The following is a 22645-nucleotide window of genomic DNA, read 5'->3' as shown; positions in this document are numbered from 1 at the left end:
TGGATAAACAGTTAGAAAATGGATGGATAAGAATGAAAAAAAGAATAAGAATAAGAATATACTTTGTTCATAAGTCCTTTGCAAGCAACTCGGAGTACAATACTCAGTTGTAAATACACACATAACACACTTAAGCAAAACAAATGAGTACATTGACAAAGTAAAAGAGTAAAATAATATTATACATTAAAGGGTGTATTTTTATGATTGGTGTTTAAATATGGAGATACAGTATATCACAATACCTGCAGAGACTCTAATAAATATGGGCAATAAAGTTTACAATTGTGGAGCCCATGAGATAACTCTAATGCCCATTGTTTGAAGGTTGGTCTTGGATAGAAGATAGGATTTAAGATAGGATATAAGATAAGATAGCTAAATCTGCAGATCTCAGATTAGTATATGATTAGTATATATGCAATACATCGTTAAGGTAATATGTACAGGTCAGTGCCTGCCTAATATGGAAACAGGATAGCCTTAACATCTCCTCTAAATTTCATAGGAAGCCAATTCAGTTTACATAGAACAGGGAGTACACACTGAAGCAACATAGTTTTAGGCAACACATAAGCTGCAAACTTCTGTGCATAGTGAAGCCTATTTAGTACTTTAGTAGGTGAGTAAGATATTAACAGCAGTCTAGTCTTGATTAAATGGTGTATCACTTTTTCTGCATCAGCAAAGTCTCTGTGTTGTTTCTATAGATACTTTGTTGTTTTCCACGCTATCCAATCATATTGAGCTCTCTTCACCACTCTTGCTCTGCTTCCTTATTCGGTCACTTTTGGATCTCAGAGGGCTGGGTTCCCTCCCAGAAATTATCTTTCATCACTGCTGCAATTACTTATGATCCGCCATTACAGCATGTCCCAAAATGCTATAAAAAATCACAGAAAGCCTCTCTCTTCTCCACATTCCTTTTATTTTTCATCCTTCCCCCACTGCATCTACCCCTTGGTAAATGTCACTCTGTATGGAGATCCTAACTTCTTCATCTTCCTCATAGCCAGGTGAATGGAACTCAGTTAAATGGGTGAACTCTTGTTCCTAACTTTTTTAGTAACCATTCAGAAGCATTTTCTGATTGGTTGTCTTCTTCTTGAACCTCCATCTGGTTCAATCCAGAGTCATATGCCCTCAGTAGTTGATATCCATGTTGCATTTCGTTATGTTTTATTATACAGTACATTGTCATTGAAACAGAAATGTTGTATTCTGGCAGAATTTAGTTGGCAAAAATGGGAAACAAGGGATGACATGATCAAGCCAACAGAGCTGAAGGTGGATTATCATACCTTCAATGCTACTGTCCAAACTCCACACCCTTGTCCTTGCTATGCAACCCTTCATTTCTAATCTAATTCTTATCAACAATAATAGTAACATCACCAGTTTTGTGTAGCTGTTGTTGGGAGCAAATAAGCGTAACTTTAGTCTTATCTCAATTTAGTTTAAGAAAAAAGTTCCACCTTAATATAAGAGAGTAAAGTGCAGAAACTGCAGAGGTAATTTCTCACCTAGCTTGCAAATAAATCTGACCCTTTAACAGTGAAAACCAAGTCCAGGACAGCAAATAATCCAACCAAGAGGTAAAGGAAAGATGCTGAATAATAAAGGCCTCAGCACAGAACCCTGTGGAACACCCTGAGTAATTACAACATCACTGGATTGAAAAGATTTACAAATCTTGTCGAATCTTATGGAATTAGTTGAACTATTCAAACAACTGCATCATTACAACTGCATCATGAAGTAATGAGATGTAGTGTACTGTACATACAACTGAGACAAGATGAACATTGGGCAGTGACACCAGTGTACATGCTGTACAAATGAGACTAAGGTGAACATGTGTCACGAGTGGTGTGAAGAACCTTATGCAGGTTGGGTAACGAACACATCCAATAGAGCAAGACGATGCTGGAGTCGGGCAGGCAGGCAGTGTTGAAATCCAGGAGGCTGAAGAGAGGGTTCACAATTGTTTCGAGGGTGAAGAGCTCAGGAAAACAGTAGAATGTTTAATACCAAGCGGTGAAGTGCAGGTTGAGGAGGTTTAAATAGAAGGTGCGGTGAGAAGCGAGAGACGTGATAGGATGATTAGATTGTCCGCTGTCGTTTTCGGAAATCGGATCTGTCTGATTGACTGAAGTCATGGGAATGCGTCAGCGTTTTTCAGAATTAGGTGACTGACTATGTGAGAGCATGACAACATGCTTCTATGGGCAATGACAGTGGACACTGAACCACATTGTGCATCTGTCTGACATGCTCCATTCTTGCAGACCATCATGCTTCACTGAAAATGCCATTTGTCTTAATAAGAACATAATATTTGATATTTGCAATTTAAAAGCTTCTGATCAAGGGACTGGATGATTTACTACACAACATTTATCCTCCTCATAACACTGTCTCTCATATTGAACAACAATTCACCAGATTGGACAACTGCAAACTTCAAGGTTAATACTGACAATTATGGATCCAAAGACTATTTTGCTTTATAACAAATATTTCAAATAGCTCTTTTTCCTTTCCCAATACCCATAGGATGTTATGACACAGGAGTGACTAGGACGACAATGTTTCATGTGAGAGCTGTGTCATCCAACCCATCCAATCTCAGAAATAAGACAGAGTCCACCACAGTCCTCTTTTCTTGGTAACTCTGTATTAAATGACAAGTAATGCATCCACAGATGCTCCCTCTCCAGGGCAATGTTGAACAAATCATTGATTCCCCAGGCAAAAAAAAACAAACAGAGATAACATATTTCTAAAATGTAGAAAGAAAGTCACTCTGTAGTCATGCGGCATTCTTTAACAATATGTTTTGGCCTAAGTAAATCCATCACTAGAAGTAAGCACCCCAAGGTAAAGTAAGCCCCTCAGTTAGAAGTGTGCTTCTAAAAAGTGCACTCCAGCTCCATTGAGTTTGTAAAAATGGCTTTAAGTGGTGAAAAATCTAATCCCAGAGTATGGTGTTATAGTATTAACTCTGAAGCAGGGCTACAGGACTTGGAGGCTCAAAACAATTGCACACCCAATACTTTTAAACATTCTGCATTTCAATGGATTTACATCCTGTGAAAACCGAGTTTGTTGAACAGCAGAAAGCAGCAGAGTCTGCTTATCAACATGCACAATTGAGCCGAGAGAGACAGCTGGCAGGAAGGTCAGCAGGGCCAGAAAGAAAAGGCTCAGCCAATAGAAGGAGACAAAGGACACTGGAACCATAATTCCCAGTTGATTCTGCTTCTGTTCAAACTGATCTGGAAAAAAACCCCAAAATGAGTAAGAAAGTGGCTATTAGTGAGAGGCAATGAGCTACAGTGGGGGTGGAGGATTTACAATGTATGTGTAGAGGTGCTTTTGAGTCCTAAGATTGATTAAAGTACAGTAACTTTAAGATAAGCTGCAATTACAAGGCCTCTTTCCTTTTTTTATTTAACGGCACTTTAATTTACACATAGGCTTGGAAAGAACAGTAGCTGATGCTAAAACTGGAAGAAATTAGTCTCTAATTTCTATCTATATTGATGGGGCTGCCATGGAGATGCTCATCAGCTTCACGTTTCTGAGCATCCACATCACCAACAATCTGATCTGGTCCCGTCACATAGACAAAGTAATCACAAATTTCACAAAATACTCACAAATGTCTACAGATGCACGGTTGAAAGTATTCTCACTGGATGCATTACAGTCTGGTATGGCAATTGCTCAGCTCATGACCGTAAAAAAACTACAGAAGGGGGTGGAGACAGATGAGGCCATCACTGGTACAGAACTCCATTCCATAAGATACTGCCACTACTTGAATTTTGCACACTGCTGCTATCTCAATGCTGCTATCTCAGTGCTGCTTAAAATTATAGCAGCTACCCTGTTCCTGTCCCCAACAGTAAGTGGTTTCATTTGTTAGGTCATTTGCTGTGTCAACATTATGTCATCTTTTATGTCATCTGTTATGTCATTTGTATTTGTCATTGGCATCATTGTGCTGTCTGGAAAAGTACTGTGAGTGAGAAAAGGAAAAAGACAGTTGAAAACAGAGATGGGATATTATACTGTATATTGTGGGAAATAAACTGTAGGAAGAAGAAACTAATAACCATAACCAACCCTGTTCTGGTGTCCCACACAGGTGGAAATCTACTTTAGGTAGCTTTCCTTGATGACTTCAAAATGATCGTCACTGGCATGCAGAATTCTGAATCTTTTCCAGATGAGGGCCGCCGAACATGTGTCATTCAATGTAATGGGATGTACCTTCACAACTTTACTCTAGAGCTGGTTAAACATGCACAAATTGTAGGTCTTGGGATAAAAGATAAAATCTCAACAGATTCTAGGCACTCCACATCCTGAAGCACGAACACCTGGTGTACTGTATAGATTTGTTTCCATCCCTGCTTCTCCGTCTTGGTTTGACACACAAATGCAAAATTTTCTGTAAGCATTACTTCAATTAATGTAGCACAACAAAATAGCTCTTATTTTTTAAAACATATTTGCTGTTGATACAAGGGTTAAAGCTGATTATATTTTTGTGGCCAAGCAAAAAAATCTATTGGCTATATGCAATAGCTAACAATGGTTACAAAGAATGAAGATGAAAAGTTGCTTGTTTTCTTTTTTTAGGGAAAATATTGATTTTGATTTTAACAAGCAACATCACAAAAATAGATGTAAAAAAGTTCTGGATTTTCTCATGGATTATTCATTTATCTGCTCTCGCTGTAGCACTCTGCAAAATTGCAATCTGCTCAGCAGTGTTTAATTAAGGTCTCCTGAGGAGACAGGGTGGCCACTGGCCACAATGACAGAAGAACTCTTTAAAAATATCCTGAAAGACAAACTGTCAGACAGACCGAAACCATCAGCATTAAAACAATTTCCTTTGATTTAAATCTAGTTTAATAACAGAATGTCAGTATTAGAACAGATGGACTGCTAACAACTACCCATACACTAGCTGGTTGGATTGAGAAATTTATTTTTTTAAATGATCCTCTTAACAAAGGATTATAACTACAGGGCTTTATTTAGCATGTTATTTTTTTTTTTAGATCACCAAATCTCCTGTATTCAGTATTCCCATCCCTTCATTTTCTAACTACTTCCTCCAGTTTAGGATGGCAGTGGAGCTAGAAGACTTTAAGGAAATCCTTTACGAGTATTCAAATCCTCAAAAGCACTGACAAAATCAACCCAGTGTACTCCTTCCGAATGAACAGTAAAACACAAGCCAGAGGGCACTAACATTTAAAATCAACCATGACCCAACCACTAACCCAAGGGGTTTCTACTCAGCCATGTTATTAGAGCCCATACCCAGGTTTCTTGCAAGAAATGGCTGGCTAGGATCCTTGGATCAACTAACTACTAACTCCCAAACATGCACGTTGGGTCAAATGGCCTTATTTGTTACCTTTCTAATGTTTTCATGTGTTAAGACTTCAGTGAATATTGTATGACCTGGGCACAATCCTGTGAATCCCTCGGTGACGACACCAGTTTAAGTGAAGAAGTGGTTGTTATGTCTTACATTGTTGCCTTTTGGACTGTGAGGTAATAGAATTAGTGTATCATCACAAATTCCCCTTTCCTGCCCACAGACCATTTATTTTTGATCCCAGAGTGGCTGACTGTAGCTGCAAAGTCTGCGAAATGTACTTGTGTTTCCTCCTACTCTCTTGTTTACCAGCTCTCTTGCCGAATATACTGTAGAAGGGCGCCCACAAGCAGCACACAGTTTTAAAAAAGCCAAAAAATCTTGTTCGGACAATGGGTTTTGTCAGTACTTCAGTATCCACCCAGAGCAGAAAAGCTCTAATTATTTCGCTGGCCAGCAGCTTTGGATTTTTTTCAGATTAAAACAGTGAATGTTGTTTTTCACTGTAGCCTCAATCTGAACATACTTCCTTGCTTTTTTGATAGATGCTGGGAATGTGGTCTCCATCATAATGCAAGCACTTTGCCACTTCGCAAAATGGTCAGACCCATTTTCAAGACATTTCCTTCAGTTTCACCTGCAATTCCACAGTTTCTCCCAGCAGAGGCCACTCTCACAAAACGCCCTTCCTGCCAAACAGATCGCATTATGGATGGCTTATACAATGATGTTGCCTCGTCTCCCTTCACGCAACACTGTAATTGAATGTGATAATGTTGAAGTCATAGAACAGCACCTAGAGCCTAGAGATCACTTGGACTGCTTAAGCAGAACAGTGTCTTTCAATAAATCTAGCTGCAATCTTTGAATTTAACATTTTAGAGTTACATGTACAGTACATTAAACCCATCAGAGGACTACAGGTTTTTATTTTTTCTAGGGCATTTTAGAAATCTGAATTTGAGGTTTCCATGCAAATGGAAGAATGAGCTTTTAATTTTAGATTATATAAAGGTTGTATTTAAGGTAATGCTATTGCTAGAAATAGGAAATAATGCACAGTTCAGGGGAAAATTGCAGCTGAAGAAAATAAAATAATCTATTTAAATTGTTACAAATGTATTTAAATTGTACATCCAGTACAATTGTGGAATTGTGGAATTTCTTTCCAGATGCTATAAGATACTGAACCTTTCTGCCTGGATACACTTATACAATATTTGAACTTCTGTAAAGCCAGAACACTGAATCATAGGGAACAGCCAAATGAAAATACACAGCTTGCTGAAATCGTAAGGACCTCTCCTGCAAGAATACTAAGAAAAAGGAGACAAACATCCAACTGCTAAGTAAACTGTGTCTCATAACACCCATGAACAGCCACACTGGTCTAAGCTGTCTTTGGGATAAAGCCAGAAAATGACCTAGAGAACTCATTTCATGCCTGTTGAAGGCTTTCTTTCGTTATCCTGAACTTAATAAATCTATTAGTGAAACACAAATATGACTTGTCCAGGTGAGGCTCAGAAGGAATAGCAGCTATGAAGTAAAACTTAAAAATAATGCAACAGTGGTTATGCGATAAGGCTGTCTGGACTAGTTAGACCGTATCTTAGGATCTGAGAAGCTTATCCAGCAGTTTCTTGAAACTACTTGCTTTAATAACATAGCTCCAGAGCCTCATGACCCTATGTGTTAAATCACCCGTTCTCAGGTGATTTTAAATGCATTTCCAAATATACATATCTTTTTTTTCCCCTGTTGATTCCGAAGAAATCCACTGGGCTCATGGTCAGGACCTTTGAGAATTTTGAATACTTTGATGAGATCCCATCACAGTCATCTCTGTTCAAGACTAGAAGGACTCAAAGTTATAGAAGGACATTCCTTGAAGTCCAGGAAACTACCTGGTTATACATCTGTTGACTTATTCAAGAGCATCAATGTTTCTGTAATGTGGTTCCTAAAATATTATATTCTAAATTAGGTCTTACTAGTACACTGTGAAATTATAACATTCCTTAATATATCCTTTTAACTATGTATCTTAACATTTTGATTGTTTCCCCACATTGTCTAAAATATGTTAATAGTGTTAATATAAACATTTCAAGTCTTTTTCATAGGCAGGCTCTTTCAGCTGCAAGTTTCCCAGTTTAAACAGTAGGATGCTGTTTGTTTGGAGTTTGTTTGTTTTCCCCATGTTCATTTGGGTTTTCTCCATGTGCTCCAGTCTCCTCCCACAGTTCAAAGACATACTGGTAGGTTAATTGGCTTCTGGGAAAATCAGCCCTGATAATTTTCACTCTAGCTACAAGCACCACACAAAGAGCACCCCAGGTCTGTTATTGAACCCATGGTCCCAGCTTTGCTACAGAGCAATACTTACAAATGAACCACCTTGCTACCCATTGTACCAGCAATTATTATGACATTTAAGGCTACTGGTATAGTGGGAAATGTGACGAGAGTTATAAGACATACTGGTTTGGCTGTAAACCATAAGAGATTTAGATGACTCAAATCTGCCAAATTACATCTTGAACTTCAATGGTCAGATTAAATGAGAACTGAGTTTTGGTCATGCCCATCTGAGTTATGCCTGGCATAAAAATGTGAATACTGAGAAAACACTCTTTTCACACATTGTTTTTTCATCTATTTGCCATGTAGCCCTTGTAAAGAGAGGGAATCATGAACTCTAGCATGTACCTCACAAATCTGGCCAGACACCAGGCTCCATCTGACAAGATGCTCCCTCTTGGCAAAAACAGTCATTTTAGCACAACAATGATGGAAACCAATCCTCCAAATTGACAAAGAGATGGTAATATATACAGTATGTTCTCTGCATCTCAAACTGCAGATTTGTGGTTTGATCTCAAAATGTCAGCTCACAAGCAAAAAACCAAAGGGCCTGAAGGAACATTTTTGCTTGGAGAAACAGTCAACAATCAACCCTCAAAAGTGCCAGGACCACACAACACATCCATGAGAAGAAGAGGGTTTCCAAAATACTAACAGTGTTGAGAATAAATGTGACCCTTGTGTTTTCTGGACTTACATTTGGAAAAACAGTCTTAGTTCTGTGCAATAACATAAAAATTGCACTACACTTTATCTTTTTTGGGGGGATTCAATTCTTAAATGTTTCTGCTGTATGTTTTTTTGTTAGAACTTTATCAAGGGCTTGTGTACCGTCTGTATGCAAACAACAAATTAGAATTAGTGAAGTCAACCTTAAGTCCTTGGGTTATTGTATTAGCCGGTGCTGCACTGATGGAGTGCTGTAAACCTGGTCTGTAACATTGCCTGTGTGAGGCCTGTGTTAGACCTGTTTGGGGTGTGGCTGATGTTTGAATTCTTGCCTAGAGCACATCTCTCCCTGGCAGTGAGAGTGGTAATGCTTGCCTAATCCTGCAGTGAATGAGAGCTTTGCTGCTGCAATTCTTTTATCTGCTAGTGATTCCATAGGGGATAAATGTGGTGCTGAGCCAGCGTTCTGTGACCTGAAACGTTGTGGATTACCTCTTTTATGTTTGTTAAGGGCATTCCACATGCCTTTTAAAAAAAAAAAAACGTGGGTGGGACTTGGCATCTTTGTAAACCACGAATGGCATTTTTTAAAGGCAAAAATACTCTACCTTAATCAGTGAAATGATGACCTAAACCTAAGCCTCTAGTTTCATTTCCTTTAATCTTTTTTGTCAGAATGAAGATCCTGCTTCTTGAAGCAAACCAAGACCAAAAAACGTGAAAGTACAGTACTTTTAGTCAGTTAATATTTTTTTTGCAGAGAAAAGACATATTGAGAATTAAGGGAAAAAAGATATTTGAATAAAATTCTTGAAAGCTTTTTGCATATGTTCATTTGTTTATCCATTAGTATGCCATTTTGCACATTTTTTGTAGAACCGCTTCATCTATCCACCACACCACTCCCCAAAAACATGAACCGCTTCATTTTTCTGTGTCACAGGCATTAGATTTGCATTTTATTAAAAGGAAATATTTTCATCATTACAAATGTGTTCAGATTGCTTTATGTTTACAAATACATGAGTAGCCAAAGAGACTTGAGAAACGTTGAACGAATGTGTGTTTTGTCCACGGAGCTGAACTATTCGCCAAAGGTATGCTGAACTTGGGTGGGGCTAATATATAGTACCAAGAGGTAAATGCTCAGGTGAATATATTCAATAAATAAACCAGTCACCACGGCACTGTTGTCAGTGATTTTAATTCTAGAGTCACTTTTGTGTTACACAGTAATTTTGTGATTTCCTAATTAACCTTTCTAATCTTCAGATCGTAGGCAAGCTGTGTGACTTAAGTTTTTCAGATGCAATCAGTTCTGTACTGCCTGTGGAAGAATACTTTCATTAAAACATGAATACTTCCAGAACCCATAAAACAGCCTTACAACTGCACATAATGATAGCCTGATCCACTTGCTTTACAATAACCTCACAGGTCACGTTAATATTTCCAATCAGACTCTTACAATGCATTGTAAGTGTGAGACGCATATCTTACTCGACTGAGGAAAGGAGTAATCATTGTGGAGAGGTGTATAGCCTTTGCAGCAGGCAGCCAGAGCAATTGCTGGTAATGAAATGATAAATGAGTCCAATCAGCCTACATGACCTCCAGCCAGGTTTCAAGGCCTCATTTGTCTTCAGAGTTCAGTGCCATAATAAACCACCAGTCTTGCAAAATACTGACACACAGTCAGTATGCTACGACTTACAGGAGAAACATCTTCACAAGACGTTTCTTAGCAATTCTTAACATTGGCAGCTTATTTGCTTGAAAAAGTTAAAGACTAAAATACTAACCTTATTGTGTGTGGAGCATGTTCGTTTGAAAGTTTGCCTTTCGGTTATCCTGAGGTGGGGTTACTTTCACAGTACAGAGTAGCAGTATCACAATCACCTACCTCCACCATCAGAATCTGAGCATGGCAAATACATTTATGCAAAAAAGGTATAATAGGATTAATGTGAATTACAAAGTGGATGCTCTGACTGAATGGACAGCTTTAACAATTTATAATCTACATCAATTGTACTCTAATGGAACTTCTACCCCTTATAGTACTATAATACAGTATATTAGTGTATCGTTACGCATACGGCTGACATTACAGGTTGTGCGAGCCGCCTTACCAGCCCTTCCCTGTCAATAGCAGAGACCACAACCGTCAGGCTGATGGGAGATTTCCCTTTAGCTCAACTGGCTGGGTCCCTGTTGAGTGACGCCGGAGGCCCGGGTTCGAGTCCCCAGCGGTGGGGGGCCAACCTGAGGTGGTAGCGCCGAGGGCGCATACCCACGTGAACCCGAGAGCACTACAGTATATTCACACTAGAAACGTCCTCCTGTAACCTATTAAAAACAGAAAGTTAAATAAAGTGACTTGATTTAGATAAATTAATACATAAAGCTGAATGAATTAAAAAAAAACAAAGTACTGTAGTTCAAAAACAGACTCGTGATCATTTGCTTATGGCGTGTTAGCACATTCAGTCAATTAAAATGGTAACAGGTGTGAGCTACTTACAGAACCTGCCATAGGAGCTCTGCACTGTTATGCACCTGTTAGTTGAATAGTGCATTAAAACATTATGATAACCAATGAGGATGTCATGGTGGAGCAGTGGATAGCATTGCTCTAGGTGCAAACAGGTGCAGGTGCCCTGGTTTTAATTCCTGAGGTCCTGAGTGGAGTTTGTATGTTCTCCCTGTGTTCACATGGGTTTTCTCTGGGTGCTCAATTTTCCACCCACAGGCCAAAGACATACTGGTGGATTAACTGGCTTCTGGGAAAATTGGCCCTGGTGTGTGTGTTGGGTCATTGTGTGCCCTTCAGATTGGATAAAGCTGTTGAAAAATGGAGGGATAATCAATGCCAGCTGGTTGGTTATGAAATAAAAAAGAAAAACAACCAGAGCAATTTTTTACATATACTCTACCATATATTGTATGCATTAAAATACATTAATTAAATTTATTTTTTAAAACTGAAGAATTTTATAGCAGACTACAAACTGAACGAGCGTATCAGTAGATTAAATTGACTCATGTGCAGCTGGTCACACATGCAAGTGACTGTTATGAATATAATAATACAGAGAAGAAGCAGCAATATATGCCATGTACAAACTAGAATGAAAGTTAAAGAAACGTAACATTTATTTATAAATTATATGTATTAAGAAAATGAAGTGGTAAATACGACAACTTCCATACACTGAAAGAAAAGATGCATGTTGAATAAGAGGCCTCATTTGCAACAGAAATCTCATGCTGCACATCTGGCAAAATAAGTAATTCAAGCTCATGCTATCAGACCAAGAGAAGGTTTTTTTTGTATAAGCTAGAAGGATCACTTCCTGCTGGTGCACTAACAACAATGTACAGCATAATGTTTTAGTGTAAAAATATATTTTGTAGACGGCAAATATATACATTTTGAAAGGCTGAAATTGCTTTAGAGATATTTGTGAAAGGGAAGTTGATCAAATTTCTTGAGGCCTTAAAAGGGATACCACAGATACACAATAAAAGAACAGTCATATAATGTACCTAACTCAGCAACTACAGTACACAAGACTGCAATGTGCTTTGTTGGTCCAATGACATTTAACTAATGCAGCCTATAATTTATTAAATATGAATTAATTAACTAAGATGTCATCAGAAAGAAATGTTAGATAGCCAACACATCAGTGTGTTATCATTCTTTATCTTGTGTAATTATTTCATAGTTAGTTAAATGTATTGTTACGATGTATATTTCTGCCTTTTTATCCTTCTTGTACACTCAATGAGAGCAGCTCAGCGACCTCTAGACAAATGTAGGATGCCTGAAGTGGTGATAGTAATGAGTATTGAAAATTTATAATGCTATGCTGCTTCATGTAGGCTTTTAACATGTTTTACGTTTGAGGCTTAGAATGATATTTTGCTTTGCCTTCCTGTGATCCTTAACCATATCGTTACCATAAATGAAAAAAACTGCTTTGAAAGGACAAATGAAGTTTTCACAAAGTAACTGATTGCTGGTCATATGTTTCCTGTGAACTTAATAAAATCCTTGAACCCCCTCCAACAGAAAAAGAATCACAACATAAAGAAATCTAATGGTGGTCTTAAAAATACTGTAACTTCTCTTTACACTGCATTCTTTAAATAACATCTCGCAACCTCCTGAGACAAAACGGTTATTGCAGTTCAAATGAGCCAGAAGTCTTGCAATCGATTTCTGCTTGTGGTCTAATGGTAGAAACAACTTGGAAAATGACTCTTCAATAAGTGAAAGCTTGTCCCAAGTAACCCTGTTGCCAGAAACATGCTAGGCCATAGATCCTTGTAGAGCTTTGGCAGCTTTATTATCACTATTACATCTGTAGCCCCAGTCATTTCACAGATCAGAAGAGAAAAATAATTGTAATAATCCATTAACTCATCTACACTTTTTCCTGAAAGCCAGGGCTGTAGGCGCTGGTGCTCCATCCACCCATACATTTTCAAACCGCGTCATCCAATTCAGGGTTGTAGGGGAAATGGAGCCTATCCCAGCAAGCAACAGGCTCAAGACAGGCTACACCAGTCCATTGCAGGGACACACAGACACACACACTCACATCAAGGCCAATTTTCCCAGAAGCCAACTACCTGCTAGAATGTCTTTGGACTGTACAAGGCAACAGGAGCACTCGAGAATCAGGTTCACAGCGCTGCGAGGCAGCAATGTTAGACACTGCAGGACTGTGCCACCCTGTGCTTAAGCTCTCTGCCATCAATTTTAACTGAATGACGGGTATGGTAAACTGATGATTTCCAACTATAAATGACCACTACTTGACAAAAGCAGTCATACAGAACACTCAGGTGGGTAGCTGCGTCAGCATGCGTAGGCTGCAAAGGAACAAGTTATAGGTTTATTCCATGCTGAAAAGAGAAGAAAGGAAAGCACCCACATCCTTACAACCGAAGAAGGCTCCACAGACGAAACGTTGCATGTCCTTTCTTCTCTTTTCAGCATGGAATACAAAACATTCTCCTAACTTCAGAATGTGCACACTAATATCTTCACGGCAAGAGCTTACAGAAGTCACAGATATACTCTTTTGAACATTCTTGGGCTACTAAAGTACATGGAACAGTTTTCCACCATATTAAAACAATTTTATAAACTGGATCATATTTAAAATGCTTGGAATATAAGACTTTTTAGCATTAGAAAAAAAGAGGATTTTAAACATCGTCGACTTTTTCAGATTGTTTTGGCCTTTATTTCAGGGCCAGTGGCTTCTGGAACATTTCTTTACAATGACTTTATTGAGTCCTGTGGGTTTGATGGCAACAGTCACTACAGTTTGGACTTATATGAAGAAATATGGCAGTGGCTTCACATTTAGAAAAATAGTATGTACTGCCAAGAGCTCACTTTTGTTTCTGATTGTCGTCATCATCATATGACACACAAAGATTTTGTATATTCCAAGCAAAAAAGAAAACCTCTCTTTATTCATCGATTTAACCGGATAAGTCAATTGAGAAACAATTTCTTGTTTACAATGGTGGCCTGGAGGGTACTTACACAGCTAGGCATTTTTCCAGAGCAATTTTGAATTACGTACGCTGTTCAAAGGAACATCATCAGAGTCGTATCTGGGATTTGAGCTCATGATCCTCTTGTCTGATGCCTTCACCACTATTCTGTGTTGTGGTTCTCAACCTTAAGTTTTAAACTTATACATTTTTAAAAAGGTGAACACCATTTTTAAGAGCCTATCCTCCATGAAATAGGTCCTTGATTTAGTATGGCTTCAAAATTAATCCATATAGTTTTTGGTGCTTAATATCATACACTAATTCAGATTAATCGTGATTATGTTGAATATAGGTCTCTGAATAAATGATTGTTAAATTGTTTTTAATAACAGTAAATACAGAACTAAGACCTCTGGATTTTCAGAGGTCAAATCCAAATGTTTTTAGAAACATCTATGACTTAAGTTAGTGGACACTAGCCATCAACAAATCACACAACTTTGTGAATATCTCAAACAGAACAATCACTTAGATAAGACAATAAATATGTGGTTCAATAAATAGCAGGCAAAATTTACAGGATACCTGAATATAGTAAAAATAATACTTCTTGAAATGTACAGGAATGTAACTTTCACATAACTTTAAAGGGTAACTATTTGTACACTTGACTTTTATATACAGAATCAGAAAATCGTGATGTTACATTAATGAGTGCTTAGTACAGTGCATTCATAAATTGAAACTGAAGCCATTTTCAAAATAATTAACATCCATAAAAAGACAATGTACAAAGGTCTTCAAGTTGCAAAACAAGTAACATTTTATCATTTAGTCACTGTCTTCTGATTCACATTCTACTCCAGTACGAGTCCTTCTGGAGCTGTGAACCAGAAAGTCGAGGGACACCAGGGTATGCAGACACTGCAGCACTGAGACCAACAGCTGATACTTACAGGACACCGACTCATTAAAATCTAACCAGCCACATATTTGGCCTTTTATTTCTATATCACGTGCGAATTTTGTGTGCACTTCTAAAAATTGTCTGTTTGTGCCCTTTTCCCTATAAACACTTCTGGGTATGTTCAGCACGGCGTCTGCAATTATATTGCAAGCTGTTTTGGTGTCGGACTCAACATCCTGCTTGGAGTACAGTTTAAGGTAATGGTGTAAAAGGAACTCAAATACGCCTCCTACTGGCAAAATGCTGCCTGCTTCTATTAAAGTCTCAGGAGGCTTTTGGTTGAATACTTGGCCCATAGCTTCAAAATTACCAAACGTGATCCTGCAGCACTTCTCTAGCACATTATTCACTGGATCGCTGAAAAGAACTGATTTTCTCTGTACTGTCAGTTCGTTAGAAGCATCACTTGTGGGTCTAGACTGTTGTGGACATGATCCCGATTCAGTGCTATCCTGAGAGTTTTCATCTGAGCCATGACCACTGATGTTGGTTCCATTCAGTGGACCACTGCAGTCGTATCTTTTGCTTTGAAGTTTCCTTGACTCTCTTTTCACTGTTCCTTCCATTCTCTTTTCATCATCTACTGAAGCACTGCTGCAGTGCAATTCTTCAATGGCAGGGCACTGATCATCATGGCAGTCACTGCTTCTGTCAGCAGCTGTGTCATTACCTGACTTGAGAGAAGACTTCAAGCGACAGCTTGTTTTATGGGCGCTTCTAACAGAATGCTTGCTGTGTAAGCGGTGACTGTTCCATAAACCAACAGGCTCACAGGCTTGCTGAAGCATTCGGAAAGCACCCTGGAAGGCAGACACATACTGTTCTGTCAGACCAAGAACAGGTCCGCAGAGGACAAGACAATGAGAGTTAAAATCAGTCTTATTCTGGAATCCGACATGAGCATACCTGCGTGATCCAAGCAAAACAGGTTTGCAAAACGTCACGATGGCTAGGTGTTCTTGTCTAATGTGTGGTATATCCCAACAGGCTGCAAGCGGCAAAACTCCATTAAAGTGGCAAAACACAGACAGCTCCTCCCCCTCTACACATTCCAAGACCGATATACCTCTTAGTTTTGCATGGTAAATGACTAGGTCAGATTGCTTTACACTAGACAGTATGAGCTTTACTTGGTTTTGTTGTAAAGACGTTATCACTTCTTCCACTCTGTTACTGATCCAGCTATAACAACTCTGGAGCTGAGATTCTGATCTGAGGTATAGTGTTGTGCCGGTGGCAGAGAAAGAAGGCTGAACAGGTTCAGTCACAACCAAGGCTTTAAAATGGCCATCTGCTGGGCAATACACCGTGAAATCTCTGTGGAGGACCAGTCCTTCCAATATCCTTGAACAGCGTACAGGGAGACCTGTTACTGCAGTGTGAAGCTCTAAAAACTGTGTGCAGATTAAATTTAGTCCTCTGTCCCTTTCCTGTTCACAGTTAAACTTGAAAAAGTAATCACAAGCCATCTGACTCAAAAATCTGCAGTCCCCATTGCCTGTTTTTCCACAAAAATAAGCCTCCATAAGCAAATTCATTTTATCTTTACTCATGGTCTGGCCATTATTAGAAAACAAAGATGTGACGTGCTGACTGAGGTGCTGCTTTATAATTCCATCCAGTACCTGGGTCTGAAATGTAAGAAGACAGTTGGCCACCTGTCTTACTTCTTGACTTGCTTGCTTTCCTCTGCCTGAAGAGTTGTGACAGGTGGTTTGTCGCCCTGTGCCCTTCTCCACTGAGGCCTGAAGCCCTCGAAGCAGCGCAGACAGGAGCAGAATGAACGACTTGGCACCGTCACCCGTCATGCTGCAGTGGACAGAAACAGAGTCCACCAGCACTCTGAAAGGGGAAATAACAAAAAAGAGAGTTCTTTTAAATTCCTCTGAACCAGAAAAGGCCATGTAGTTTCGACATATTTTACTCAGATTCTCACTAAAACATGGATGAAACACAATATTTCCAAGTGAAAAAGCATAACATCAAATCCCTCTTAAAAAATAACAAAGCATTCACAACGCATCAGAATTTAGATTAAAAGATATAGGTGATGTATTTCTACACTGAAAGCTTTTAAGGTCCAATATCAGAGTTTTAAAGTAAAATATTTAGATGGACTGTGACATTTAGAACTTCCTAAAATATGGAACCAAAACTAAAACCATTAGAGGTTCTAAATTATTATTTATTTATTTATTCTATGTGAATTTTATTTTGAGATGTTTTCATGCAGTATTTAAAAATTAACTACTACAGTCTATTGCAGGCTTTAGGGTTAATTGAAACACAACTGTAACATTCAAACACATTCATGTTTTTAAAAAGTTGGGTAGTAGCAGCAGTTTAGTTCACTTACCAGCATTTCTCATAAATGCATAGAAACCCAGATATCTTTTTAATAAGCACCCCTTACCTCCGTGGAGATATGGCATGTGACAGTCACTGTCGTCGGTAACTTATGTGGGTTTACCAAGTTCATTGTTAACGATGTGCTTTAATTTTAACTTTGCAATTATGGAGTATCACATTAAAGACTCAACAGCAGTCATCTCTCCCTATTCACTGCATCTTCATAGATCTGGCAGCTGCCATGAAGTTGGCTATGAGATGAGAGCTGTCCGGGGAATGGGGGAAGGGGTAATCTCAGCTGCACAAGCATTGTGATCATTTACATTTACTTTAGAGTTTTATATAAACTCTAAAGTAAACACAGTATCCTTTTTAAAGTGAAAAACAAGTTATGCTTTCACTAAACATTGTGAATTCAACCATTTTTAAGTCAGCAGGATGGATATTTTGGTAAATAGCTGTCTAGCCATTCATTTGTCTGTCTCATAACACATCACTTAACTGATCCGTGTCAGCTTTTTCTTTTAGTCCAACAAGATTTGAGCATGTAGTGTTGCCAGTCAAACTGATTAAATGCTTAGACACATCTAGGTGAACTCAAAATGCTTCAAATTTGAAGTGATTCAGTAAGTTATCTGTATGATTACCTAGCTACAGGATGATCCAGAAGAAGAGAATGGAGAATCTTCTTTCCATCACGCGTTAACAGCACCTCTCCTGTGGCTTTTGTGAAGAGCACCAGGCCTCCATTTGGTCCAAAACAACGAGAGACAATAGATTCCAGTGTTTCAGCTATCTGCACAAGAGTCCCAATATCCAAAGACTGTGCACTTTTCATCTTCACACTAGTACACTAAAACCAAATATAAAGAGTTTTAAGTCACAGATGTTACATAACTGTGCTAATCCAACCCAGAACAAGACTAATCAGGAATAACCTATTTATGATAAACACCTTCTGCTACAAAAATGGTTATTTTAATAATGAGTGGTAAAGCATAGATCCTACGAACAGGTTATATGCTTCCATACAGGGGCTCACTTGAATTCACAGACCTGCTAATTGAAACAAAATATATGAAAAAGCCAAATGTTTAAAACAAGAAAGCTGATGCCACTCGAAGGCATAGGAGCATCTGTTTTATAGTGGGAGTATACAGTATGTGAGGGCTCAAAAGCAACAAAATAAAAATAATAAAAGCACAAAAGAGAATTTGGGCTTAATCAATGAAAATTCCATTCACTCAGTGAAGATTTTAATAAAATACAAAATCAGAAAAAAAGGTTGGCATTTGGAGGTAAAACATGATGAAAGGGGATTTTTTGTGCCCTCAGAAGTATTGACCTTTCCAGAAAGAAGCTTCAACATGAATAATTCAAACACCACTAGCCTGTAAACCTTCAAGCTGGTAGACTCCAACCCCTTTATCAAATTGAATATTATGAACTTGGTTTTCCTTCGGATGTCACCCGTGCCTCAGGGGCTTTCTGTTCATTCAATTCAAGTGAAAGAATTTACTTTGTACAGCGGTCACAATTCAATTAAATTTCATGGGATGAAAGGGAGCATAAAAAGATATAAAACTAAAGCACAAAAATGGTTAGATTGTTCTTACTTTAAATGTATCACTAATGCTGAGTTAATCCAATCGAACTAAAAACATCTCTACAACTACTCAACTGTCCTCCTTAAAAATAATTGCAATTCTTTATTATCCGTTAGTGTTTTCTTAAAGGGCTTTGTAATGCTCAGCACTGTAAAGAAAGCAAAGAATTACTTTTCAACTTAATACACTGTAACTTTCCTGTTGGAACTTTTCTTATATGAGGAAATATTACCTTTTTGTGATCTCAATGAAAACATGACTGTTGTATCTTTGTATGCAATGACTTTCGTTTTTACCATATTTATTTTAGATTTGAAATTGTTTTCAGTTCAGTCTAGATTGATAAATTAACGTGATTTAAGATCTACTAAACATTTCACTTGTTTTTACATCCATCTAAACCTGTAAATCTCGTTTTTAGTTTGAGAAATCCACTCTAGACTGGAATTTAACTGTATTCCAACATAGAAGTTAGGATTCTCGTTGATTACTGCAGTAGTAAACCATCAATCTAACCATTCTTGATTGTTAGTTGATTAGAAATCACTTACAATTTTTTCTCCAAGAACAGAACTTCTTTTAAGAAGGAGAGATTGTTGTGTACTTGGGGCTGCTGGTCCAAGATGGTTGCACACGTAGGTTCCCCTACTCTATACAAAGTGCTTTTGGATCTTTTGGTAAGGCAATACATTCATGCAAATTATGATTTTAATTTGTTAACAAAACAAGAATATTATGTCTCCAAATACAATTATCAAATAAATTTGACATAAAGAAACATTCATTTGTTTCTGATATTTAACATGGAAATTTGTGAATAACCAATATTCTGTTATGCTGGAAAATTCTGCAGGTGTTTGAATCTGAAATGAAAAGGGCATATTTTAATATTCATAAATGCTCAATTCCTTCTTCCAATTACTATCAAAATAAAACATTTGATAATAATGTCTTATGTTAAAGTTATCGCAAAATGTCGCAATATTATTCAATTAAGGAAAGCATCTTCAAAATGTTACATATGCGCCCCCTAGTGGAACATCGTGAATGGAAACGGCGTTTTGTACGCAGTAACCAATACTAGTATTAAGCAAACTAGCCAATTGCCTCTAAAGAAACAGCAACACAGCTTACAATTAGTAAACATAATTTAGGCTCAGTACTTTATTCAGAGAACAGCAACAAGGCGTAGCTATTCTATGGGCTTTGGGTTTGCCTTATATTGCATATCTTTTAGGTTTCAAACTAATGAAAGTTTTATCAGTTACTGTACATCCCGCAGAATATTCGCGAGCAACGCTGCGTCGACAAAAAAAAATGGAATTAGAAATCTGAAATCGCTGCAAAACCGTCAGTTAATGTTCTTTAAAAGTAAAATGAACATTGACTGCGACAAGACTGGTCAGATTATAAACGCACTGGTCACAAGGCACAAAGCAATGCTATTTTACCATTAACATCTCCGAGTGTGAAATAAACATACCATTTGTGAGCAACACGCCTGAATAAAAGAAGGTCCCTTTGTTTCAAATATGCCACCAAGCAAACAAACGGCATTTTAACCTCAGCCTTCAGAATGGAAAACTGCAATCTTGTATACTAGAAACCAAATACTTCCCTTTCCTGTCTGCAGCTAATCGCTACCGTATAACATGAAGTAGATGCACCCAAAGGACACAATTGTGTATCCTATTGATCAGCTTGTCCTAAGGAAGGGGATATTTAGCTGTAATGTAGCTGTGTAGGAAACAACACACTCTTTTATCTTTTACGTTTCATTATGTTATGCATGTTGGGGATCCGTAATTTTCTTTACTTATTTGTGTTCACAATGTGTGCCGCCGTCTACATAAATGGAGTTCACAACGAAAATTCGGGAGTTATGACAGCAGCATCTCACTTCATTTAGAATAATTTGTAATCACATGGCTGACACCATTTCCTCAATTAAAAGATCCCTTCTCATTCATCTTTTGCATTCCCCGACCACCCCATCTCGGTATTTGCATCTAGCCCTTGGTTAATTACCCACTCCAGAGGTTTGAGCCAAATCTTATGACTAAGCGATCAGAAAACGTTGTATAATATATTTAATTCTTGGGTGTTGGGTATACAGTATTACTCGTGAATTTGTAATGCCGGTTTTTCATTGATATTTTCATTAAAAATGCCGCAATAATGTAGTGCATCCATGATATTTTATGTTTAAACACAAATCTATATGGGAGATACTGATGCATAATTATAAAGTGTAAAATATTTATATGCACAATTTAAAGATCTTTAATGCACCCATAATCAAGATGCTGTGTATTTCAAATTTAACATGCAGTCCCACCTCTGCACAAAAACTCCCCAAGAAGAGCACCGCCATGCTATGGTTTTACGTTCTATTTTCATTGGTGTAAGAGTGGTTCCGTATTAAAGCCTAAAACTTTTCATTGTAGTTATGGGTGCGAGGATAACAATTCTACAATTTTGTTTTTCTGTTTGCCCGTGAGGGAGCGGCGGTGGATTTTGCATTTAATACAGTATCTTCTGTGTGTTTGTGTGAGCAGGAAAATTAAATTTGTCACGAATACCATACCCTAATCAGAAGAGTTGCGGGTGTAGTATTAAACACTAGCAAAATCTGAAAAAGTGATCGGTTTTTCGCTGTCTCCTTCTTAAATATATCTCCACAGCATGTCATGATAAGGACCACGTGAATATCACTACTGGCACCTTGCTTCTTTGGCACTCTGGTGCCGCTGTTGCGACCAAGGTGTCATATCACGATATACCCAGATAGGACTTGTCGGACTTTGTATCTTTGGGGGCGGTGTATCCTGTCAGGGTATGTCACATCGTGACATACGGGGTGTCAAGTCCCAACATGGGGGCAGGGGATTTTTCCGGGGTGGGGATGTCATATTGCAATATACAGGCCCGCGGGATGGGGGCGGGGCATTTTGTCGGGAGTGTCATATCGCGACGTATGGACTTCCTGTCGCGATATGTGGACAGGTTGTTTGTTGGGGTATGTCATATTGCGATATATGGACTTCATGTCACTACAGTGGCGCCAGGGTGCCATGGAGGCAAGGTATCGTGATATGGATCGTGATAGTAACGCGGCTGGAATCGAAATGTGTGCACCCCTAACGTGACACGCTGAGTCGTAAATGCGCTGTGGATGCCTACTCAGTCTTGAGCTCAGTGTGACTTCTCTCAGATCGATCAGTTATTGGAAACCCATGGATGTGTTACTGTATATCCAGCATGCTCATACAGAACACACGGTTAACAGGGGCTGCAGTATTTGGACCAAGAGGAAAATCCATCACCTATGTATCGACATGTTCTCAGAACTTCTGCTGTAGCACTTTTCCCAATCAGTGTGTTGATTCTCAATCTTGCTAAATTTTACCCAATCGTGGTCTGAACTGTTCACCAAGATTCAGGCTGGGGGTTTAGCCAATCACAGGTCAGAGAGCTATTCAAGCTAGCAGCGCCAGGTGGATCAGCTTGTTTACTGTCAATGATGATCTATTTTTAAAATGCTTTACTTATTTGCAAAATAACTACATCGGCTTATTTTTTAATTAATCTTTTATTTTGTTAATTCACAATGTCCCATATTCTTCTAATTAAATACATTTTTTAATTTGCAATATAACTGGCCCTGCTGTTTTCTGCAATGAATACATGATATTTGAACAATTTTAATTGTATATTTAAGGTAGGGGAAACAACTTCTGTTTTGTACTTCAAAAATGA

General features: G+C 38.3%; 1 protein-coding gene across 4 annotated transcripts; it reads right to left on the bottom strand.

Annotated features, from left to right (window-relative positions):
* Nucleotides 1-9367: 9367 nt before the first annotated feature.
* Nucleotides 9368-20518, bottom strand: bbs10 (Bardet-Biedl syndrome 10). 4 transcript variants are annotated; one of them, XM_088647309.1, is made up of 4 exons: nt 20370-20518; nt 17927-18132; nt 16556-16772; nt 9368-15748 (listed from the first exon to the last, which is right to left on the bottom strand). In XM_088647309.1, the coding sequence occupies exons 1-4, from the start codon at nt 20370-20372 to the stop codon at nt 14795-14797; spliced, it is 1380 nt and encodes a 459-aa protein (XP_088503435.1). In that variant the 5' UTR covers nt 20373-20518; the 3' UTR covers nt 9368-14794. The 4 variants fall into 4 exon arrangements, with proteins under 4 accessions (XP_088503435.1, XP_088503433.1, XP_088503432.1 ...); XM_088647307.1 differs by adding an exon at nt 19438-19749 and having other exon boundaries at nt 9368-16772; nt 20370-20515; XM_088647306.1 differs by having other exon boundaries at nt 9368-16772.
* Nucleotides 20519-22645: the final 2127 nt, after the last annotated feature.

This window comes from Lepisosteus platostomus, chromosome 9, assembly GCF_059453375.1.
Source record: "Lepisosteus platostomus isolate fLepPlt1 chromosome 9, fLepPlt1.hap1, whole genome shotgun sequence".
NCBI classification, from domain to species: domain Eukaryota; kingdom Metazoa; phylum Chordata; class Actinopteri; order Semionotiformes; family Lepisosteidae; genus Lepisosteus; species Lepisosteus platostomus.
The sequence above is the reverse complement of the archived record's forward strand: the minus strand, read 5'-3'. Positions and strand labels throughout refer to the sequence as shown.